Here is a 26,192-nt window from a genome sequence, read left to right on the forward strand (position 1 = left end):
CAAAGAAAATGTGACCCTTTCTCAGGAGGAGACCAATGGAGACCAACCCTGAGACAGCCTTCATGTTGGAACTACCATACAATAAATTGACAGACATACCATGTTTGTGAATTGGAGCACTCAGTAGTATTAAGTTAGTTCTCTCCCAGTTTAATCTGAATCAAATCAATCTCCATCAAACCCTAAAAATATATATGTTTTTCATAGAATATACCAACTTATCCTAAAATTTAGGACCTGGAATGTCCAAAGCAATCTTGAAAAAGATCAACGAAGTTAGAAGACTTAAATTATCTGACATCAAGACTTTCTCTGAAGCCACAGTAATCATACATTGTGTTTCTGGCATAAAAACAAACAGATAAATGGGATAAAATAGAGAACCTTAAAATAGATACTTATATGGTTGTTTGATTTTTGACAGATTTGCCAAAGCAATCCAGTAGGGACAGGAAAGTCTTCGATAAATAATACTGAGAGAACTGGATTCTCCATCTGGAAGAATGAACCTTGGCCCCACCTTAAACCATTCAAAAAAATTAATTCCAAATGGATCATAGTTCTCATCTAAAAGTTAAAACTATCAAGCTTGTATAGGAGAAGACGTTTGTGACTTGGAGGTAGGCAAGGGGTTTTTTTCTTTAAAGGATATGGAAAGCAATAAGAGGAAGTTGTTATCATCAATATTAAAAAACATTTCATCAAAAACCATTAAGAAATGAATAAACAAGTCATGGAGTGGAAGAAAATATTTCCAAAATATATTTCTGATAAGAGGATTGTATCCACACTTTATGAAGAATTTCTGTAACACTCAGTAGTGAGAAGAGGAATCGCCTTATTTTAAAAATGGGCAAAAGATTGCCCATTTCCATCACAAAAGAAGGTATAGGAAGGGCCACTGAGCAGATGGAAAGTGTGCAGTATTGTTAGTCATCAGGAAAGCGCAAATTGTGAAACAGTGAAATATCACTGCACAGCCACCAGAATGGCCTATCGTGGGGGAAAAAAACACATCAGTGATTGCCTTTGGGGGTGGGGGAGGGGATTACAGGGATTAACTGAGAAAGGGGTAGGAGGGAATTCTTGGCAGGACAGAGGGTTACCCAATTTATGTATTCGATAAAACTAACAAAATGGTACCATTGAGATTTGTTTGGCACTATGTAAATGTTACCTCAGCAAAAGAGTGAGCAGTGAGCTCTAGTTAATATACGCATTCTTTAAGGTCTAGATTTGAAGTATGCACGACTTAATTTTGAACGCATCAAAAAAAAAGGTGGATTGATAAATAGATGTTGGGGCAAGGACAGCATGGCCCAGAACCTTTATTGGAGTTTTCCAGGGAAGGAATGACAGTGCTGGGTAGATATGCTGAGTTAAGTTTAGGATTAGATAGTTTTAGTAATTTTGGCCAGTCTCTGGACTGTAGGAGTGGTTCCTAGTTGTCCAGTACATAGCCCTAGGGTGATTTAGGGCAGGAAGAATATTGGCTTGGTGTGTGCCAGAGTTTGATTAAATAGTTAGGGGGGTGAGCTCAGGGGTGTGAACTCTGGATCAGTTGGTTTGTGTTTCAAAGGTGGCCTCTCAAGGGAATCTTGCCACCTCTAGACCTGGGAGGGGTAGTCTCTCCAGGATCAAGGCTCCAAATGCCAGAGTATTGAGGATACAGAAAATAAGAAAACATAGTTAATACATGTTCCTATAAAAGTTTGAAACTACAGATTTTTAAACCATCATTCTGCAGAAGTATACCTTGAAAAATTTAGGCTTTTAAGCCAGCCAGAAGTGGATGTAAATCCTGGCTGTTATCTCAGTAGCGTTGTGACCTTCTGAGTTATTTAACTGTTCACATTTATTTCTTTATATGAAAATAATGGTCACGTTAATTCACTTTATAGGGTTGATATGAGTATAAAGTAGATAATACCTATGAAGCACTTTGAATGGTGCCAGGTACACAGCAGATGTTTAAAATAAATGTTGGCAATTTGCTTAAGTTTTCTGTAGCCAATGAAAATTTCTTAATTGTTTACTTGTATCCTTTGCTAATTTGTTAAGAACAAGGTTGTACCTAAAGCTCCTTTCTTGGTGGTGGAGTGAAGGTTAAAAACTATCTGGAGGTAGGCATTTTCTTTTTTTCCATTGCCCATCCCTCAGCTGTATAATGGTGATGAAGTGAAGTATACAGACACACGTAGTACATATACTTACAGAGACTTTATTATTTTATTACAGCTATCAGCTCTTGATTCCTGAGGTGATATAAAGTTTTAGTCTTGCTAGTCATATACAAAATGGAAGGACTGATCTGTTATAAGTAGAAAAAATTTTGAATGCGTGGGGCTTTCCTGGTGGCACAGTGGTTAAAGAATCCGCCTGCCAGTGCAGGGGATACGGGGTTCGATCCCTGGCCCGGGAGGATCCCACATGCCGCGGAGCAGCTGGGCCCGTGGGGCACAACTACTGAGCCCGCATGCCACAACTGCTGAGGCCCACGCGCCTGGAGCCCATGCTCGGCAACATGAGAAGCCACCTCAGTGAGAAGCCCGCACACCGCAACGAAGAGTAGCCCCCGCTCTCGCCGCAATTAGAGGAAGCCTGCGCGCAGCAACGAAGACCCAAAGCAGCCAAAAATAAATAAATAAATACATTAAAAAAAAATAAAAACAGTAATGCTTTAAAAAAATTTTTTTTTGAATGGGTGGTTACAGATTATTCCATAGAAGTCCGTATTTCATGAGTACATCAGTAATTAAGCTGGAGCCTCAAGTGAAGTTTCTTTTGTTGAACCCTTTCATTTTACTCAGTGTTCAGCATTGCTTATATGGGTTTCCCCAGTGACAGTCTAGATCCTACTCCTTTTGATTTGTAGAAGAAATATACTCTTTAGACAAGAAGTTCTTGAAAAATAATGAATTAATAAAACATAATGAGGCTTATTCCTTTTGACATTGGTGGTTTAACTGCTGCAGTAAATTGTGCAAATACTGTAGGGACAGTACAACTTGTTTAATGGTTTATATGCTTCTGTGGTATGAGCCTTCAAAGTTAGTGTTATTTTCTTGAGCTTAGTTCACATTACTTCTATCTCCTGATAACAAGTATACAAATAAATATACGTCCTTAATTCAAAAAGTATATTAATTAACAAACAACGTCTGTTTGAACCAAAGTTCAAAATGTTGATGTAGATGTGTTTATAAAATACATATACATATATATGGTTGGTAAATTGTACACTAGAATTTAAATTTTAACTTCAGGTTTCAAAGGTTTATTCTTAGATGAAAAAAAGCTTTAATGTATTGGTTTTGCTGATAATTATTGTAAAAGTGATTACTAGGGCAATTCTATAAGGATTTCTTCCAGGTTTACTAGAGTCATCTGGTTAGTCCAGTGGTCAACTAATACACTATATGCCATAGAGGGGGTTTCTTTTTTGGCAGTTTAGTGTCCTGATGATTTTAATAGCTGTTGCAGCCTCTTTTTCCCAGATTTTTAAAATTCAGTCTATGTAAGCAAGAAAGTTTCACAGTTGATAATCTGCCTTTAAGAAACTGGGTTTCATACAAAGGATTGCAGGACTTTGCTTGAGATTCTAACATGGACATGCTTACTCATCTGCCTGTGAATTGATGCAGGGACAGCATCATAGATGACTTATGGTCTATTACATCTTATTTCAACATAAATTTATAATCTATGTTAATTGCATTGGTGAACAATATCAAATTTTGATCAGGCAGGTAGAATTTATCTGAGACCAATTTTTGTTTTTAACTAATTAGCATGGTATTTTTTAAAACTAAAGAGTTTTTTTTTTTTTTTTTTTTTTTTTTTGCGGTACGCGGGCCTCTCACTGTTGTGGCCTCTCCCGTTGTGGAGCACAGGCTCTGGACGCACAGGCTCAGCGGCCATGGCTCACGGGCCCAGCCGCTCCGCGGCATGTGGGATCTTCCCGGACCGGGGCACAAACCCGTATCCCCTGCATCGGCAGGCGGACTCTCAACCACTGCACCACCAGGGAAGCCCTAAAGAGTTTTTAGACTGTCCTGAAGTCAGATAGTCAAATTTAGGAGATGTTGAGCTAATGTGTATAGGATAGTGCTATCACTGTAGTTAATTTTGTAATTAATAAAGGGTAATACTTTCTTTAGGATATGTGGATTTCACCTAGCAGATATTTTTATGAGTTTAATGTTTTCAGACCCATCCTTCTCTACCTTACTACTTGTCAACAGCTTGGTGTTGTGCAGGTTGATACGTTTTACGTTCAAGTAATGTATAGACATTTCTTGTGGACTTCTCTTAATGTTGTTTAAATGCTTATAAATTTATTTATTTATTTGTTTTTGGTTGCGTTGGGTCTTCATTGCTGTGCACGGGCTTTCTCTAGCTGCGGCGAGCGGGGACTACTCTTAGTTGCGTTGCACGGGCTTCTTGTCGCGCTTCTCTTGTTGCCGTAGGCGCATGGGCTTCAGTAGTAGTGGCACACAGGCTCAGTAGTTGTGGCTCGCGGGCTTAGTTGCTCCACGGCATGTGGGATCTTCCTGGACCAGTGCTTGAACCCATGTCCCCTGCATTGGCAGGTGGATTCTTAACCACTGTGCCACCAGGGAAGCCCTGTTTAAATGTTTAGAAACATAATTTAGTGTAAACTAATGCTTTTCAAAAGGTTGATTTATACTGAGTTCTATAACCAAGAAAATTCTAACATCAAGTTAATGATTTGTTAATAATTGATTTTCTATTTCCATTGTGATTGTGCTGCTGAGTGACTAAGGTTCTTTTGAGGCCAGCATACTACCATGTGCCCTGTGTTGCTAAATTCTCTACCTCTTTCCTCTAAGACTACTATGAAACATAATTTATTTAGCACATCCTGATATCATTTGGCCTTTTTAGAGTGATCTCATCATTTACATGTTAAGTCAATCTCTCTACTTACCTTTGGTTGCTGAGGTGATTGTCAAACCCAGATCCAAACCCAGACATGGAGATGATGCAGCAGAACAAGACTGGTACTTACCAGGTTATCCAGAATATGTGTTTAGAAGGTTTATGTAAAGTTACTATTTACTCAGAATAAAAATGTAGCTTAAAAAATTATTGTAGGAACCAAACAGAATCTTGACAGTACTATATTTGAGGTGCCCAGGGATCCCCAGGTTTTAGTCACAGAAATGCTGATGTAGGTGGTAAGAAAGTAAAAGCTCAGAAAGCTCTTGGTGCAGTGGAAAGCATTGTTGGACAAGAGTGGGCTGGAATCCTGGCCCTGCCACTGGTTAGGGATCTTACCTTGGTGAGATTGTTTTACTATCCCTCTGAGGCTCGGTTTCCTCAAATTTAAAGTGAGATAATAATGCACAGCTTGCAGGTGATTATAAGGTCCATAATATATTTAAAGTCTTACATAGTACCTGACATGTAGTAGCTAACTTATGAAGGTAATTGCTATTACATATTTCATTGGTTTTTAAGATGCACATTTTTTCACTTTGGGATGCATCATATAAATAAATTTGGAAGTTTTTCCTTTTAAGTTTAACACAAGATAATGTTGCATTTTAGATTTATTGAAATAAGGAATGTGCAAAAGACTTTTATAAAATTGTTGTTAAAGTCAGTGCTATTTCTCTAACATTTTTCCTGTGTTCGTTTCTTTTAATATCTTTTAGGAACTGTACATACTTGCAGTTGTAACTTGCCACTCCTTATGAACAAACTGAAAACCTGAGAGATCCATTTTCCCCACTGTTATTTAAAGTATTATGATTTAGTGTGCCTAGGAACGTTGTGGTCCAGTTTTTATGCTATAAAAATACTAATTTAGTCACCAGATACCTTGCTTGCTAGGCGGTAGGTATACAAAGACCTTTGGGAGCCCAAGGTCTTATGGGGATTATTTTCCCCATAAATAAAAACTTTGGTTAGTAAGAATCTTTAAGGAAGAGGGAATGATGAAAACCACCTGATTTAAATCCCCTAGACTACTAGGTCTTAAAAATTGACCTGGTTTGCTAGGTATACCTAAAAAAGAATTAGTAGTTATGTCAAAAGGTGGCTAGGAAGGGGCTGTTGACATAAATGCATGTGGAAGAAAATGGGTACCAAAGGCCCATGTTATATAGAGAGGACATTTTGCTAGAAGAGAATAAACAGGGCTCGGGCTGGCATTTTATTATCTCCTTTAGTAATGCCCAGAGTGAGCTGAAATGACGCAGAATAGGAAGTAACAATCTGTACTTCTTAGTTATCTAAGGTTAGAAGCATATCTTTTAATAGAAATGTCAAGACAGCTTGACTTACATTTTATTCTGTGGCAGTATTCTTTTGTTTGATTTGTTTAATTTGGTAAAAGGCAATACATTCACATGGTTTAAAAATCTGTGTATGTTTTATGTGTACATGCATACATAAAAACAGAACAAACATTGAAAAATTTACCCTTCCCTCCCTCTCCCCACCTCAAATAACTCCTGTTCATGTTGTGTGTGTGTATCTTTCCCATGTGCGTGTGCAAATACTTAAAGATAGTTTTAATTGTCCTTTTTTACACAGAGAGTAGCTTACTAAAATATTGTACATTTTTTTCACTTAATTTATATTTTAGAGATCTTTCTTTATTCTTAGGGAACTTTATCGTATACTAAATAAACATGAATTTTTTTGTTGCTACTTTTTCCATTTTGATTATTGTTTCATTGTCTGAAATTCTTCTTTTTCCTTGTTTGTATTTTTAGGTAAAATTTTCAAATGGTAAAGTACACAAATCATAATGCTTAGTAGGATTAGATCTGACAAATGCATATACAGTGTATCAAGGTACAGAACATTTCAATCACCCAGAAAGTTCTTTCATCCTCTTTCCCCCTAGAGGCAACCACTGTTGGAATTTTTTTCACTTCCAATTTGTTTTGCCCCTTCTAGAACTTTATGTAAATGGAATCATTCAGTATCTAGTCTTTCATGTTCAGCTTCTCTTGGTCAACTAAATATTTCTGAGATTCATCCATGTTGTGTGTTCTTCTTTTTCCAGATGTTTTGCTTTTCAAGATCTTTTGCATTTCCATATATGTATTAGATCAGCTTGTCAGTTGCTATAAAAATATCTTGCTGAAATCATAATTGCAATGGATTTGAAAAAATAGAGCAAATATTATTAGGGAATTAGGGAAAATGGACATCTTGAGTCATTTAATCTAATATATTGTATTCCTTTATATACTTAGGTTTATTTAATATCTTTCAGCAAGATTTTTAGTTGTTAGTAAACAGGTCTTACACATCTTGCGTTAAACCTTTTGTCTAAGTATTTTATGTTTTTGACACCATTGTAACTGGAATTTAAATTTTTAATTTTCAGATAGTTTATTGCTGTAATAGAAATATAATGGATTTTTATAAGTTGCCATTAAATCCTACAACATTGGTAAATTCACTAATGAGTTCTAGAAATTGCTTCAGAGACTTTCTATGTAAAGAGTTATGTCATTGTTCAGAAAAGGGGCTTTTTATTCCTGCTTTATTGAGATGATTGACATATGAAAAATATAAGTTTAAAGTATACAATGTGATGATTTGATACACATATATATTGCAGAATGCTTACCACAATTAAGTTAGTTAACAGGTCCTTCCCCTCACATAATTACCTTTTTGTGTGTGTGTGTGGTGGTAACTTTTAAGATCGACTTTCTTAACTTTCATATATATGATACAGTACAGCCATACCTTGGAGATATTGTGGGCTTGTTCCAGACCTCACAATAGGACAAATATCTCAATAAAGTGAATCAGTAGAAGTTTTTAGCTTTCCAGTCTATACAAAAAGTTACGTTTATGCTATGCTGTAGTCTGTTAAGTGTTAAATAGCATTATATCTTAAAAAATAAAAACAGTGTACATACCCTAATTTAAAAATACTTTATTGCTAAAAAAAAAAATGCTAGCCATCACCTGAGCCTTTAGTGAATGGTAGTCTTTTTGCTGATGGAGAGTCTTGCCTCGATGTTCACGGCTTCTGACTGATCAGAGTGGTGGTCCTGAAGCTTGGAGCAGCTGCGGCAATTTCTTAAAATAGGACAACACTGCAGTTTGCCACATCGATTGACGCTTCTTTTCACGAACAATTTCTCTGTAGCATGCAATGCTATTTAATAGCATTTTACCCACAGTAGAACTTCTTTCAAAATTGGAGTCAGTCCTCTCAAACCCTGCTGCTGCTTTATCAACTAAGTTTATGTCACATTCTAAATCCTTTGTTGTCATTTCAACAACCTTCACCGTATCTTCACCAGGAGTAGATTCCATCTCAGGAAACCACTTTTTTTGGCTCATCAATCAGAAGCAAATCCCTATCCGTGAAAGTCTTATGAGATGGCAACAATTCAGTCACGTCTTCAGGTTTCACTTCTGGCTGTTTCCACCACACCTGCAGTTACTTCCTCCACTGGAGTCTTGAACCCCTCAAAGTCATCCACGAGGGTTGGAATCAAATTCTTCCAAACTCCTATGAATGTTCTTAATGGCAGCTAGAATGGTGAATTCTTTCCAGAAGGTTTTCAATGGACTTTGCCCAGATCATCAGAGGAATCACTATCTGTGGCAGCTGCAGCCTTACAAAATGTATTTCGCAAATGATGAGACTTGAAAGTCAAAATTACCCCTTGATCCATGGGTTGCAGAATGGTTGTTGTGTTAGCAGGTGTGAAAACAACATTAATATCGTTGTACCTCTCCATCGTTGCTCTTGGGTGACCAGGTGCATTGTCAGTGAGCAGTAAAAATTTGAAAGGAATCTTTTTTTTGCGCAGTAGATCTCAACAGTGGGCTTAAGTTATTCAGTAAACTATATTGTAATCCAGGCTTTGTCATCCAGGCCTTGTTGTTCCATTTATAGAGCACAGGCAGAGTTGATTTAGCATAATTCTTAAGGACCCTAGGACCCTAGAATGGTAAATGAGCATTGGCTTTAACTTAAAGTCACCAACTGCATTAGTCCCTAATGAGAGAGTCATTAGGAGAGTCAGCCTATCCTTTAAAGCTTTGAAGCCAGGCATTGACTTCTCTCTAGCTATGAAGTCCTAGATGGCATCTTTTTCGCATATAAGGCTGTTTTGTCTACATTGAGAGTCTTGTTTAGTGTAGCCACATTCATTAGTTACCTTAGCTAGATCTTCTAGATACCTTGGTGTCACTTTCACAGCAGCAGCATGTTCACCTTGCACTTTGATGTTACAGAGATGACTCGTCTCTTTCCTTAAATCTCATGAACGAACCTCTGCTAGCTTCAAACTTTTCTTCTGCTATTTTTTCACCTCCGTTAGCCTTCACAGAGTTGAAGAAAGGGCCTTGTTTTGGATTAGGCTTTGGCTTAAGGGAGTGTTGTGGCTGGTGATTCGTATCAGCAGTAAGGCTGTTTTTGCTTTTTTTTAAAAAAAAAAATCTTTTTTGTGTTCACAGGAGTAGCACTTTTATTAGTTTCCTTCAAGAACTTTTCTTTTGCATCCACAATTTGGCTTACTGTTTGGTGCAAGCGGCCTAGCTTATGGCCTATCTGGGATTTCAACATAACATTCTTCATTAAGCTTAATCATTTCTAACTTTTGATTTAAAGTGAGAAATGTACGAATCTTCCTTTCACTAGAACACTTAGAGGCCATTATAGGGTTATTAATTAGACTAATTTCAATATTGTTTTGTCTCAGGGGATAGGGAGGTGGTGGGGGCAGAGATGGCTGGTAGGCAGAGCAGTCAGAACACATACAACATCTTAGATGGGTGTGATTCATGGTTCCCCCAAACAATTGCAATAGTAACATCAGAGATCACAGATCGCCATAAAAAATATAATAATAATGAAAAAGTTTGAAATATTGTGAGAATTACCAAAATGTGACATAGAGGCATGAAGTGATCAAATTCTGTTGGAAAAATGGCACCAGTAGATTTTGCTCGACTCAGGGCCAATCTTCAATTTGTAAAAAAAAAAACAAAACAAAACACCAAATACACAATATCTGTGAAGCACAATAAAATGAGGTATGCCTGTAGTGTTAATTATAGTCACCATGTTGTATGTTAGATCCCCAGAACTTTTAGTTCATCTTTTGACCTACATCTCCCAATTTCCCCCAAACCCCTGGCAACCACCATTCTACTCTGTATTTGAGTTTGGTTGTAAAAAAGCAGTTTTATTTCTTCCCTTTCTAATATTCTTTCTTTTTCTCGCCACTGGCTACGACCTCCAGTACAGTGTTAATTAGAACTATATCATTGTTGACTAAAATTAAGTAATTAATTTAAAATATTTCTTCTTTCTAATATAAACATTTAAGCAATAAATTCTCCTTTAGCCCCCTTTCCCCAATTTTTTATATTGTGGAGTCCTTATCATATAAAGTATTTTCTACTTTATTTTGTCATTTCTTCTTTAACCCATGGGTTACTTAGATGTATGCTGTTAATTTCCAAATATTTGAGACTTTTCTAAGTATCTTTCAATCATTGATTTTTAATTTAATTCGCTTATGGCCAGAGAACATAATCTATAGGATTTCAAAGTTTTAAAATTAACGGCCTCAGCATGTGGTCTCTCTCGTACTTTTTTTAACCAAGGACGTCACAATATGTAACTCAGAAGTAAACTCAGTTTAGATCTCTGTAGATTATTCATTCACTTAACATTCAGTTAATACCTAATAATGCAAACCATTTCTCTGAAATAGTTCATTGATCTTAGATCATTGCCTGTTGACTCTAGATAATTATTGATCAGTTTCTCTTGGATCCCAATGTTAAATAGAGGTGCCTCAGGCCTAAAGGGAAGGCAAAAGAAGTAGTACTCTTGTCTCACTCTTATTCTGTGCTTCTGTTTAATGCCTACAGTAAGCATGGAACCTTTCTACTTTTATCTGTTTTATATAAAGGAATTCCCCATAAAGTTCACTCATTTATCAAGTATTTTTTGAGTCACTGTTATTGTGCTAGATCCTATCTTGTCCTTTGACTTTGTTCAAAAAACACTGACTATACCATAGGATCCATGGATGACTTCTCATTACATGCCATTCTTTTTTAAATACATAATGATGAAAACTGATAGAGTTCCCTTGGGAGGTCTTGAACTACATGTCCCCATACACAAAGACTAGAAGGGAAGAGAAAGTTGTCCTAAGTTTGGTCTGGTTTTTTGAGTGATGTAATTTGAAAGCCATTTCTGGGAAGAAATTAGCATGTCTAGAAAAATTTAGGCAGTTTTCTAGCCTCTTCTAAAGAACCAGGCACCCACCCACCCACCCACCAGCTGATTGTCAGGCACTGTTTTGCTCTCTTTTTTAAATATTCCATGTGCACTTGAAGAGGATTCTATAAATGTCGGTTAGAAGGTGGTTGATAGTATTGTGCAGCTCTTCTATGATACATAGATTTTTTTTTTTTTTTTTTTGGTAGTGTGACTGTCCAAAGAGTTCCTGAGGTTATTCTGATGGCTGATTTGTTCATTTCTTCCTTTAGATCTGTCAGTTTTTGCTTCATGTATTTTGAAACTGTATTTTTAAATGCTTACAGGTTTGTTAATGTCTTCTGATGAATTGTCTCTCTTAATGTCTCTTTTTACTTTGGTAATATTCTTAGACTTGAAGTCTTATTATTTCTGGTACTATGCTTTATTAAACTTATTGCTTGTATGAACTGTGTATTTCCACTCTTGTATTTTCAGCCCATCCATATATTATATTTAAAGTACATCTTTTTTTGTAGACATTTTGCATCCTGTATTCATTGTGACAAGTCTCCGGCTTATTGGAGTATGTGGTGTGTTTATGTATAATGTTATTGTTGGTGGGTTGGACTTACTCTTTGTTTTACTCTTTACTCTGTTTTTGGTTATTTGTTTTTTGTTCTTTTCTCCTTTCTTTCCTTTGGGCTTATTTTGTAGTATTTCATTTTAGTTTTCTATATGCTCTTTAGTTACTCTCTTTTGCTCTTTGTGTGTGTGGGGGGGGGAATTGCTTTCACAGAGATAATATGCATCTTTAGCTTTGCAATAATGTAGTGGTTTTTAAACACCTCCTGTTGCTTCTGCTGCCATTGTCATAAATTACACTACATGCTTTTAGAGTTACAGTTTTTTTCTGTAGTTGGTCATCTCCTTTTTGTAGAAATTAAGAGACGAACAGAATGTTGTCTTTTATATTTACTTACATACCTGTACTTTCTAGGTTTTTAAAAAAATTTCCCCCGATTTAGAGTTTCCATCTGTTGTCATTTTTCTTTATCGTGAAGAATTTTCCTTTAGGCGTTTCTTTGTGCAAAGTCCACTAGAAGTCTCTCAGTTTTTGTTTATCTGAACACATTTTTGTTTTGACTTCTTTTATGAAGGATATTTTTGTTGATTATAGATTTCAGGTTGAGGGTTTTTGTTTGTTTGTTTGTTTTTTCCTTGCAGCTCTTTAAAGCTGCTGTTCCATTATCTTCTGGCTTCCGTTGTTTCTGATGAGAAATTGTTATTCACGTCTTTATGCCTTTACATGTATAAATTGCTCTGGTTTGGCTGTTGTCAAAATTAAACAAAACTGCAAGTTGTTGGTTAAAAGTGGTAAAAACAGATTTTATTTAGTAACCATTCCAGTAAGGGTAAGAGCTGAGTCCAATTCCAATTTGCACAGAGGTGACTGGGAGAATGAGGGAGTAGCAAGGGGGTAATGAGTGGGGTCTGGAACAGAGTCAGGGAAGTGAAAAATTACCCAAAAAGTGGATACGAGGTTTGGTCAGTGTCCATGTGATTAGGCCATCTGTGTCTGCTAAATGGCATTTATCGGAAGTTAGGCTTCTGCCTTCCCTCAGAGGGCAGACTGGAGGATGGAGACCCCATTTTTCCTGGTGATTGGTTACATTTCAAAGGAATGGTTTTCAGGTCCTCCACTCCTGAGTTGTAGGAGTCATGTATACATTTCAAAGAGACAGGAAGGATTTACAGTTGTAAGCTTTTTAAATAGATGCGCTAGGAAAAGGAGGTCAGGGACCTATGGACCAGTATTGGCTGGAACAAATGGTAAATTCTTTTGGCAGCCCTGAGCTTTTCCAGGAAGGAACTCAGAAGGGTCTCCGTCATACCAGGGACGAGGCTTTAGGTTGCTAGAAGCCATGTTAGAGTTTGGTCAAGTCTCTAACTGCAGGGGTTTGCATGGAGTCCTTTGTGCCAAGAGTTTTTATGCTTCTCACCAGCTTAAAGATTTTCTTTTCATCTTTTGTTTTTAGGAGTATGACAGTGATATGCCCAATATGGTTTTGGTTGTTTATATTGTATTTAAACTGCTTGGTATTCACTGAGTTTCTTGGAAGTTTAAGTTTAGTTTTTCACTGAAGTTGAAGATTTTTCAGCCATTATTATTTCAAAATTTTTTTCTTGTTCTTGCTTCCCCTCTTTCTGGGACTGCACATGTCACTGAGACTGTTTATTTTGTTATTCAGTCTTTTATTTCAGTTCTGATTAGATAATTTCTTTTGATCCATCTTCAAATTCACCAACCCTTCTGTCTTCTCCAACCATCAGGTTAATTTTTAATTTCTGATTTTGTAATTTTCAGTTCTAGTGCTTTCATTTAATTTGTTTTTATAGTTTCCATTACTCAGCTGAGATTCCCATCTGTTCATTAAGTCCACGAACATATTCATGATAGTTACTTTAAAATTCTTGTCTGTTAATTCATCTTGGGGGTCTGTTTTTACTGGGGGTAATAACATTTTCTTATTTCTTCACATGTTTAGTATTTTGTGATTTTTATACTGGATATTTGGGACAAAATATTTTAGAGACTAAATTATCTTATCTTTCTCTGAAGAATGTTGATTTTTGTTTTTAACAGATAGTTTTGGGTGACCTCAGAGTCCAAACTGCCTCTGAGAAAAGGAACAGCTGAAATCTCAGCTTAGTTCTTTCAGACTTGCAAGCACTGGTTTTCAGCAGGCCTCCGCAGTCTCTCTCAACATGCATAGTTTAAGGGTCTGGGCAGAGTTCATACTCCTATTCAGATTTTTTTTTCCCTTCGTGGCTTCCTTCATTATGGGATTTCTCTCTTCTCTTTCCAGCCTTTCCGGCAGCCCCAAATCCACCCTCTGATTCTGCAGCTCCTTAAAACTGCTGTTTTCTGCTTAAGGTCTAGTTGCCCTGGGTAGCTTACACTGTGGGGTGCCTTTGGATATAGAGCCACACAAATGCAGCTCTCATCCAGTGCAGTTTCCCCCTTACAAAGGCTGACTTCCCTTCAATTTGTATCTGTTTTTGGGCTCTCTCCACTGTTATCAAATAGTTGATTTTATTATATTTTCAAATAGTTAATTTTATTATATTTTGTTCAGAGGTGCTTATTTTCATCCAAAGGAAGATTTGCCTAATTGAGGCTACTCTACAGGCAGAACCTCTATTCTGTTTTGTTTGCATACTGTTTCCATTACTGAGGATTTATAATGTGTTTCAGGATCTGGTACGGCCAGTTTCTTCTTTGTCAGAGTTTTCCTGGTCATTCTTGTTTATTTAGATACATTATATTTCAGGTAATTTTATCAGGGTCTTAAACAATTTTTTAAAATTTTTATTGAGTGCATCGAATATATAAATTCTGCAGAACTGATATCGCTATGATGTAATCTTCCTGTCTAGGAAGATGTATGTTTTTCTCTTTGCTCAGTTGATTTTTGTGTTCTTCAGTAATAACTAAAATGTTTCTTGGTGTAGTTTTAACACATTTATAATTACATTTATTCTAGATGCTTTGTATATTTTGTTATAAATTGATTCTTTAAAAAAATTTTCTTACATAAACAAGGAAAAATTTTACTTGATAGAAGCAAATTTATTATTTTTAAATAAACCTTCCAATTTGTGAGAGAGAGATTATAATGATCAAGAAGAACTGCGGCTTAAATATACCCTGTGTTGGCAGTGGGAAAGTGGCCGAGTTAGAGTTGGGATTTAGGTCTTTCTGCCTGTAAATTGATTGCATGTTTTTAACAACTGCTGCTTATTGTTCTCTGATATATTTCAAGGCTTGAATAAAACACAACTTAAGCTCTTCATGCCCTATTACATTCTGGTTCTCATGTCAGTTCCAGAGTTACTTGAGTGAAATGTTGATTTTAGTCTCATAAGAGCAGAATAGCCTCATTATTCTTTTATCAATCATTTTCCTCAAATTATTTTCAAAGAGAGAAGAGTAAGATGCATACTGTTCCTTCTGAGGTTTAAATTCAGATTCATGAGACTCTAGAATTTAGTTGATTTTATTGTGTTTTAAACTACATGGTGCTGTATGTTTCCAGAAGATATTTGATAAATATCCGAATTAAAGGACCATTTATGTGATGGTTGTTTAGTCAGTACACCTTTGGGAAAAAAGGAAAGGTCTGAATTATCCTCCAGTTTGGTTTTTTCTGACTTTTGTAGTCTGGGTTGTGGAAGTTAGAAGCCTAAAAACCAAGAGAATCTGTAAAATGTCTCAGAAAGCTGCTAGGAAGTGTCTGAAAATGTATTTTTAAAAACCATCCAGTATTATACTTACTGTAGCCTCCAAAGCATGGCGTGAAATGTTTCTGCAGCCCAGTGACTGTGCAAAAGGCCCTGAAGCCCTGAAGCCCATTTGATGTCCAGCCACAGGAAGACAGCACTTTTCACCAGTGCCCTTTGAAATGCTGATTGAGTTAGCTCATTAGCAAAGTATACATCTGGAATTTAACCAGTTATTTAATTTGATTTTCAAAAGTTGTTTTGAAATATTTCTTTCTCTTCCTTTAAATTTTGATGATTTTATAATATGTAACACATGGAATAGAGTTTCAGAAATTATCTTTTGACTCTAATTTTAAAAGTATGACTTATAACTGAGACCCCTTTGGCTGTCATTAGTTCCATTCCAGACTGTTTTTAAGCTCCTATTCTTTTCTCCTTTTCTTCTCCCCCAGATGAAGTGGTGGCAGGGAAAATAGGCACTTATCTCTGGGCTGCCCTTGTTCTGGAAAGAAATGTGGAAGAAAAATTTTGAGGTCTTTCTGGTGTATGCCTTTCAGGTGTATTAATGAGAAAAACTAGATATAGCAACTTTGTCATATCATACTATCTTTTATGAATTTTGTCCTTTCACATATCTTTAGTCCTCATAGCAGCTTCTTAAAATTTTTCAGGTAGTATGCTGCGCTAGAATGACTTCAAAATCCATTTCCTTGTCCTTTACAGTAATGAGAGCAATAATAATTTTCAGTAAAACTGAATATATATGTATCTCAAACAAATAACCTGGAAATCTTAACTGTGGGTATATGTCTATTTCAACTGGAATTTTACCTGTATTAAAAATACTAGTTGACATCCATTTTTAGATAAGTTTTTTAAAAAAACTGGGTTATAAAATGAAGCATTGTTAGTAAGGCTAATGGCATAGGATCCTTTGTTGTGAGTAGAAGAAATTGGAAAAGGCATAGGTATGATTTCATTAAGCTAGAGAGCATTGGTGTTCACATTTTAAAAACATAATCATAACTTATCTGGAGTCACATGTTCCATTTTATTGGCTTCCTTCATATAGAAAATATAGAAACCACTAAATGCCTGTGAAAAAGTGAAGCAATGTATATTTTCTGGGTGAAGGAAGTATTCTGTACATTTTCCATGTTTTACATCATGGTAATTTGAATAACCATGCTTCCATGTTCACATCAATTTTTTGTTTTTCAATTTATGCACAGCACTTGCTCTGAAATTTGGGGACTGAGTACACCAAATACGATAGATCAGTGGGATACAACAGGCCTTTACAGCTTCTCTGAACAAACCAGGTGAATATTCTGCCCTCTGTCGAATCCTAGAGATCTTGTGGGAGGGAGGGTGTTCTGGAAGACCTATAGTGGGTTGCTGAGTATAATTTTGCCTTGGATGTTTCCTTAATGTAAAATAAGGCATGGCATTTAAAATAACTGCTTGCCAGTATTAAAAATATATTAAATGTTTCAGCTGATGTTTTATCAATGAAATTCTAGTTTTGAATCTTTTTAAAATTATTGCATCCCCTAAAGAATAGAAACTTTGATAACTATATTCTCATTTTAGTGTGAGGTTAGATTATAATCTGTTGTTGGCCTAATTTTTAAGTAGATACATAACCAGTTTTTGCTAAATTTCTTGCTATCATCTAAATCTCATCTGTATACTAATAAGTACATACTTATTTACTGAACCCCTTATATCACAATTAATGCCAGGCTAACTTGTTTTTATGTTACCTTTTTTTTTATCACCTTATTCTCTTTTTTGAGCATATTGGTATTGGTCCATTTCATCTCATCATATTCATCACCATCTGCATTTATGTGTGAGCTGTATAGAAATATACCTCAGTACTCAAAACAGTCACAACTGGGTAATGAGTTACATTAGTCTTAGTAAGTTACTTTTACATCATTGTTGGTATTTATCATTCTTCACACTAGTTCCTTTTTTTGATAATTCTGTCACCTACAGAAATAATGCCCTTAAAAGCCTCCCTAAATAAGAGTTTGATTCACTAAAGATGGAAGTTGTTGACAAAAGTTTTTTAAGTATAGCTATATGATACTTTTTTAAAAAAATCACTTTTTCCCCAAGCGGTTACCCGTTCATTGACATTTGAGTCATTTATGTAGCTTATTTGTAAGAAACATACCCTAGTGTTGCTGCTTACTTTTTATATGAGATCCATTAGATAACACATTTTTCTTTCTTGTACTCACTAAAACTAACTAAACGTCTGTCATTCCTTTCTTTATGCTCTTATTGTACTAATTTATCTCAATTGAGTACATTTTTTTTTTTTTTTTAAGTTCCCACCTTTCTTTTCCCTTGCTTCCCAATAGGTCTCTTGATGGTCGTCTTCAGGTATCTCATCGGAAAGGACTGCCGCATGTAATATATTGCCGATTATGGCGCTGGCCTGATCTTCACAGTCACCATGAACTCAAGGCAATTGAAAACTGCGAATATGCTTTTAATCTTAAAAAGGATGAAGTATGTGTAAACCCTTACCACTACCAGAGAGTTGAGACACCAGGTAGGAAAAGTAGATTTTTTTTCCCCTTGTTTTAATTAACTGCTTGAACTTAAGTGTATTAGGTACTCTTATACCTTATTAACCCAGGGAAATTTTGGTATAAAACTCTAATAAGTTACCTTAAATTCAGTATATTTTTTGGCAGTAATTAAAAATACTTTATAGTTTTTTCACACATGGGAAAATATATCTTAGAGGGAAAGATACCTTAGTTTCTTGGCCTAGCAAGCATTTCACATCAAAGTACATATCTAGGAAATTCTAATCCCACAGATACACAGTCTGCTTAGAACTGAATGATATGTCTTATTACTTGTCTGTTGCACTACCTGTTTTCAGTAATTTTGCTCTTTGTTGTTTTTGATGTACTTTAATGACATCATTTGCATCTAAGCAGTTCGGTAAAACTCATAGCAGGACTTTCAATTTACTTAGCTGTATACTTGAAACTTCCTAAAAGAATACAGCTATATTTTCAAAAAATACCCCAAATCAGATTTTACAGATCTTTCTGCAGCCTTTCCGGTGAGGATTTATGAACTTCTATGGTAATATAATATTACCAGGATCACTTTGTCCCGAAAAGTACAAGATAAATTGGGACTTGGAGATTTAGATTGTGGACTACATGACAAGTTAAAATCATAATCAGGTTTGTCAATTTCTCAATAGCCAAATAATACCAAGTAGGTGGATCCTAAATTCAAAAATTAATGAAAACTTTTAATACAGGTGTCACCTTCCCCTTTGCTCTGCCATTGACTTGGATTTCTTTTACTCTTTTAGTTTTGCCTCCGGTGTTAGTGCCACGGCATACTGAGATCTTAACAGAACTACCACCTCTGGATGATTATACCCACTCCATTCCAGAAAACACTAATTTCCCAGCGGGAATTGAGCCACAGAGTAATTATATCCCAGGTATATTTGCCTCAGAATCTCCTAAAATTTGGGATAGATACAAATTTTGTTCATAAATGTTCAAGTATTAATAAATTATGGTTTGGCTTTTTAATATTTTTAGTTCTACAGACATAGCAACACGTATGTTGTGCTGAAAATCAGAAAACCTCTATTTTAGTTCTTTTTCATCTGGGACTCAGTAATGCTGATACATAGATGAACTGCATGGTTCTCAAATTCTGCTCTATTATATTATATGTCCAGTAATATTCCATGATATGGAAACTACTCTTTTAGTTTTCACTGTTTATTAGGAGAACAGCTAATAATTTCTTCCTTTTTTGTCTGTTTCCCTTTTTTTGTGTGTTTTTCTTTTCCTAGCACAAACTAAAGGTATAAGACTGAGCATTTAGCTATACATTGGATTATTTTAGTGTCTTTTTTCTCCTTGTGTAATATTTCTCTATTCCACTCCTACATTTATTTTATACAACTGAAAATATGTAAGGAACTTGGAGTTCCAACTACATTTAAAAAATTGCTTTGTCTCATCATGGAAATAATGCTTGTTCATTGGAGATAATTTTGAAAACATAAGGAAAAGGCAGGATTTTTAAAAATAGCTAATTTTAAGGTTAGAAAGTGTTTTCTGATTATTTTAATGCTTTTTTCTTTTATTACTGTTTTATTCCAAAAGAGGATTTAAAGCTGTTTTTTGGGTAGCTGGGAAACAAATATTTTGAGAAGTTAGGAGGACAGGGCAAAGACGTTGTTGTGGAGAGTGGAGGCCAGGGTGAGGGCAAGGAGGATGAACAGAGGGCATTTTGTAGGGAGAAGAATTTGACTGGAAGTGGTTACGTGTGAGTAGTGTTTTGGGTGAGGGAGTACTTAAATCTCTGATGTGAGAATTAGTATAATTCAACAGTATGTAGGAAACTGAGGTGTAAGCGTACACCCTTGTAAGACACCACCTACCCAATAATTATATGGAGGGTGTTAGAATGTTTAGTGGCTTTCACTTGTGGAGATGTTTGGGCTTATTTTCCCTGTCATCTTTACTTGTTTAGATTTGGGCATTTTACAGAGTAGAAAATCATAAGCGGATTACACCTATCTGCTTTTCTGGACAGTGGGGCTTTTTTACCCAGCTCCAACTGACAGCAAAACCTTGGGATTCACTTTTTATTCCATTGCGAAATAAATTTTAACATTTCCTCCAAATCACTAGTACCTTTGTTGTTTATTATTTTATCGATAACTAATGAGAAAAATGAAAAAGGATAACATATTTATCAGTTCAGTATTTCTTCCTCTTTAGACCTTTGAGACATGAGTGGTTAAACTGGCAAAGCTTATCTCTTTTTTAAAATTTGCTTTAACTTTTAAAATAGCATGTAATGGTATGTATTATTCTTATTTTTGTATTCTTTGTTGTTCGAGTGTATGAAGGAATTTATTTTATTCTTACATTAAAAATTGGGGGGCACTGACACTTAAAATGAAAAGTTTGATACTTAAGTTAAAATTTCTAGTTAGCTTATTGAAGTGAGATTGTAATAAGTTTATGAAGGAAGCCTTTAACCCACATCATTTAAACTTATTATTTCCTCCTTGAAATTATAATTGGTAAAATTATATAAATGTTTTTATTTTACATGAAGCTTATTCAGATATTCAGATGCTTCCTGAATATAAACCTTTTGTTCATAAACCATATTGGAAATGACACATTAGAATCTTAAGTATTTTCAAGAAGTAGTTTGCCTCAGTTTTGTGTAGTAGTCTGTATTTGAATTTAATTTTCTGCCTCAAGCATTCAGGATTTGCTGGTTAGCATTCATGGAGCAATACCCTTTTTAGGTAGAATTCAAGCTAGACCATTCCTGAACTATATTACCATATTTTGCCCTATAGTACCTAATGTAAGGTGTAAGCCTGTATTATTTTGTAATCCAGAATCTTGTGTGCCTGTGTTGTGTATCCTTTAATCATCTCTAAGGTACCCATCCATGATGGCCATTAGGTTAAAAAAAATAATAATTATGGGTATTAGTTTCTTTGAAACATACCGATCAGAACTGAGGAATCTTGAAATTATATTTTTGGCTTTTGCCCCAGAAAATACACATACGACAATGAGCCAGATATGTAAATAATAGCTAAGAAAATATGCACAGAGATCTCAATTATATTACAAGTAAGTTTTAAGGATTCACCTATTAAGTTTGGATCAGAACCTGAATCATAAGCCCTCAGTATCCAATATTACTTTTTATAGAGATGTTATATAACATTCATATGTTATTTGGAGTGATTTGTTGGTTATCTTTGGTAGCTGGGAGAAAAGGCGATGAGATTAAATTGAACCTGTACGTGATTAGTTCTAAACTTTTTTAGAAACGCCACCTCCTGGATATATCAGTGAAGATGGAGAAACAAGTGATCAACAGTTGAACCAAAGTATGGATACAGGTAAAAATATTTTTCACAATTCCTCAGAAATTAGATACACATTTTTGCCTTGTTGGAAACTCACTGGAGTTATTCATAACCCTTGTATTTAGAGAAGTTGGGACATATCAAAAAAAAAGAATCATCTTGATTTAATCATATTTGAATCATCAGATGGGAGTCAGTGAAAGATTAACATATGCTACTCTGAAGAATAATTGTTAGAATTTTCTCTTATTAGAGTATACATATAAAAATTGGAGGACACTCACTTTTCTTTTTAAAATATTGATATTCTTTGCTTCTGTTTAAAGTTTTAGGTACTCTATGAATAAATGTCTTTGTGATGAAAGATTCTAATTAATTAGCCCAATTACAGGCTTTCAGAGGATCTTGAAAGTAAGAGATGGGGATCAGCTTTTCAGTGCTCTTTTAACTTACTAGTGAGTTCTGAATTATAGTAGATTGTTTACACAAAATACCTTGTATATTGTACCTGACCTAATGCAATTAATTTCTAATATTTAGCTATCAACTTTAAACACAAGAAAAAATTGACATGTAATAGATATTATATACATCAAAGCTTTAAAACAGTTATTATGTAATAAAATGTATATAACCTATCAGAACTAACAGGTTACCAGTGAAATAGCTGTGATGTTATTGTAATTGTATGTTATGATCTATTCCACCCTGGTTATATCTTAAGGATTGGACACCTTAATATCACAACCTCCCAAATTATAGCATCCGCTTTTCTACACAGTTTATACTAAAGCATTCTGCAGTTATGATAATCTAAGTTATTTTTTACCTGGGGGGCGCTGGGGTGGTTGGCTTTTACAATAATTCTGTTGTTTAAATTCTTCCATTATTTAGACTCTCAAGTGAAGAAGTTTCTGCTATAGCTAATCATAATTATGGCTTTTTGAAATAGTAGATAACCAAGAAAAGTAGATGATGATTATTGGAAATAACATATTGTATGTTTAAAAAAAAATTTTTTTTTAGCCGTGCAGCTTGTGGGATCTTAGTTCCCTGCCCTCAGCAGTGAAAACTCAGAGTCCTAACCACTGGTCCTCCAGGGAATTCCCTATATTATACATCTAAATGCAGATATCTTACTGCAAATGACATTTGGATTTCCGAATATATCTTCCTAAGAAATGCATGTGTGTCAAAGAACTGTATTCCTAAATCAGTCATGTTCCTTTTTGCCCCATGATGGACAGTTGCTACTGTGACACTTAGAAGTGAATGCCAATAAAAATATGCCTTAATGACATCATTAATCATCAGGGAAATGGCAAATCAAAACCATAATGGCATATCACTTCACACCCTCTAGAATGGCTATAATCAAAAAAGGAGGAAGTCTCAGTGAAGATCGGAGAAGTTGGAGTCTTCATATGTTGCTAATGGGAATGTAAAATGGTTCAGTTACCTTGGGAAGATTTGCTATTCCTCAAAGTTAAATATAGTATAACAATATGACCCAGCAATTTCACCCAAGAAAATTGAACACATGTCCACATTAAACTTGTAAACAAATGTTCATGTAAGCATTATTCGTAGTAGCCCAAAATTGGAAACAACCCCAACTGTCTATCAAATGATTAATGGATAAGTTAAATGAGTTATATCCATATGTTGGAATATTATTCAACCATATAAAGGAATGAAGTACTGATGCATGCTACAACACTGATGAACCCTGAAAGCATTATATTAGGTGAAGGAAGCCAGGCGCAAAAGGCCATAAGGATTCCAATTAGTGCACAAATGCCTATTCTATAATATAGCTGAAACATGGGAAGAACAATAAGATGAATATAATCATTGGTTATGATAATGGTCAAAATCTAAAAGTGGATAATAAGCTGAATCAACTAAAATGAATTCAGTGTTTTGGGGCTAGCTTTGAACGTAACCTAATATTTCTAATTCTGTTTCAGTGGGGGAACTGTTACTGTGTTTTTCAAAATGACACATTTAAAATTATTTACTGTAATGACAGTGACAGTGTGAATACTTGATTCATGAGATGCTAAAAGTTGGTTTAAATACCAGTCTTCTACCTGCTATCTATTGTTCTCTCAGTGCCATGGGAAGAATTTTTTGGCTGATGCAGGGTCCCAATTTAGAACAAAATTAACCTGTTTTTAAACTCTGGTCCATACCTTCCCTGAGGGAAGGACATAATTAAATTGATCTTTCAAGCTCTGATGGAATAGAAGGAGTTAATATTTTTTAAAAGGGTAACCAGAGGAGAATTCTCTGGCAGTCCAGTATTTAGGACTCCGCTTCTACTGCAAGAGGCACAGGTGTTCAATCCCTGGTCAGGGAACTAAGATCCAGCTGTGTGACCCCCCCCCAACAAATAAATAAATAAGAATAAATATAAACAAACAAACAAAAAAGTAACCATAGGACAAATAATGCAGAATACAGAACCGTATGAACAAGTACCTGTTATTTTTTGCTTTGCTTTTTCTTTTTAAAAAAATTTCTCTGGTCAGGCCTTCATTCTTTAAAGTTTGTGGATATTAAGGATCAGGCTGAACATCACAAGAAATATAAGTTTGATTTAGTTCTAATTTTTTTTTTCTTGCAAGCCAGTCATTTTGTATACCCCTAGACAAAGGTTCACATACCCCACTTAGGAGACAGCTTCTCTAACCAAATGCATGGCAGCAGGATAGTATGGTTGGACTCTGAACTAGACTACCTGAGTTTGAATTGTCCCTCTACTATATACTAGCTAGATGACCTAGGCTCACAGTTAGGAATAATTATAGTACCAAACCCATAGGGTTGTTAATAGTTAATTTCTGTAAAGAAGTTAAGTGTTCCTAACTTACAATAAATACTGTGTGAGTATATTTAAAGAAAATAAGGGTGAATTAACCGTTAAGAAAAAGGAAGAAAGTTGATTGCATGAAAATTAGAAGTAAATTGAGGGACTGAGATCCAAAAGCAGAAGCAGTTTCATCTTCATGATTAGGATCTTCTAAATACAATAGGGAAATAAGGTTATTTGTCAAGAATGGCGGAGGGTCAGGTTTGAGAACTTTAAGGTAGTGGTCTTATTGACTATGCCATCTGTGCAGTGTTTTACAGTTTTTAGCATAGATGTATAGCATTTCTGTCATTAGATGGATTCTTCACTGTTTTAACCTTTTCGTGCTATTGTAAATGTTTATTTTTAAATTTTATTTTTAATTGTTTTTTCCTAGGATATAGAATAAAATTTGATTTTTGTATGTTGGTCTTTTTTCCTGAACTTTGTTAAAATCACTTTTTGTATCTAGTATTCTGTAGATTCCTAAGATTTTCTATATACACTACCTTGCCATCTCTTAAATAAAGACAGTTTTACTTCTTGCTTTCTAATCTTTATGCTTTCTTCTTTTTCTATTCTGGCCAAGACCTACAGTAAACTATTAAATAGAAATACAAAGAATGGATATTTTTGCATTGTTCTTGATCATAGGGGGAATACATTTAATAATTCCCCCAATAAGTAAGATGTTAATTATAGATTTTTAATAGATTATCAGATTGAGGATTTTCCATTCTGTTCCCAGTGTTCAGAGTGTTTGTAATGAGTCGCTGTGGAATTTTGCCCATACTTTTTCTGCATCTATTGAGAGGATAATACAGTTTTACTCCTCTTGAGTGAATTCCACTAAATGATTTTTCTAATAACAAACCAATTTTTACCTTATTTGGTTATGATAAATTATACTTTTAAAATATTTAAGGATTTGATTTGCTAATGTTCTTAAAAGGATTTTCACATCTATGTTTATGAGAAATTTTGGTCTTTAGTTTTCTTGTAATGTTTTTCTGTAGTTTCAATATCATAATTATGCTGGGATCAAAATCTATTGGATGAGGTTTTCTAATATTTTCTGAAGGACTTTGCATAGGATTGGAATTAATTCTTCCTTAAACACTTGATAGCTTCTACCAGAGAAGCCATCTTTTATAGCGAAGAGTTTTTTAAATTGAGAGTTATTTAGATTTTCAGTTTTTGTGTTGGTGTACTAACTCGTGTCTTACAAGATATTTTCTTCATTTCATCTGAATGGTAGATTTTATTGCTATAAAGTTATTTCTGATATTCTGTTATCCTCTTGTCTGCAATATCAGGTAAATCTTGATGACCCATTTTTTACTTAAAATGTTGATAGTTTGACTTTTTTTATTCTTGATAAGTCTTGCAGGGGCTTTATCAGTTAATACTTTTAAAGAACCAGTTTTTGGCTTCTTAAACTTTTCTCTTGTGTTTGCCTTTTTACTGCTTGATTTATTTCTATTCTGCATTATTTTCTTCTGTCATCATAGACCCTTGTAATTTATTTAGGTCATTGATTCTTTTGTATTTTTTTCCATTGATTCTTTTTTTGTGTGTCTGAGCCTCTATACATTATTTATTCAATTTTATTTATTTTTTTTACACAGCAGTGTCTTATGCGTTATCCATTTTATACATATTAGTGTACATATGTCAATCCCAATCTCCCAATTCATCACCCCCTCCCGCCGCCCCACCACTTTCACCACTTGGTGTCCATACGTTTCTTCTCTACATCTGTGTCTCAATTTCTGCCCTGCAAACTGGTTCATCTGTACCATTTTTCTAGGTTCCACATACATGTGTTAATATACGATATGTGTTTTTCTCTTTCTGACTGACTTCACTGTATATGACAGTCTTTAGATCCATCCACGTCTCTACAAATGACT

At 35.0% G+C, this 26,192-nt stretch overlaps 1 protein-coding gene across 6 annotated transcripts in view; it reads left to right on the forward strand.

The window, feature by feature from the left end:
* SMAD2 (SMAD family member 2) overlaps positions 1-26,192 on the forward strand; it is a 94,027-nt gene that overhangs the window by 39,514 nt on the left and 28,321 nt on the right. For 4 of the 6 annotated variants that reach the window (XM_059039706.2, XM_059039703.2, XM_059039704.2 and 1 more), the window contains 4 exons: positions 16,747-16,836; positions 17,890-18,083; positions 18,870-19,004; positions 21,384-21,458. In XM_059039706.2, coding sequence (XP_058895689.1) covers positions 16,747-16,836; positions 17,890-18,083; positions 18,870-19,004; positions 21,384-21,458 — 494 coding nt within the window. The remainder of the gene's footprint in view (positions 1-16,746; positions 16,837-17,889; positions 18,084-18,869; positions 19,005-21,383; positions 21,459-26,192) is intronic. The other 2 variants (XM_067014400.1, XM_067014401.1) reach the window with 1 other exon arrangement.

The sequence above is a fragment of the Kogia breviceps genome, chromosome 15 (genome assembly GCF_026419965.1).
Source record: "Kogia breviceps isolate mKogBre1 chromosome 15, mKogBre1 haplotype 1, whole genome shotgun sequence".
Classification (NCBI taxonomy): Eukaryota; Metazoa; Chordata; class Mammalia; order Artiodactyla; family Physeteridae; genus Kogia; species Kogia breviceps.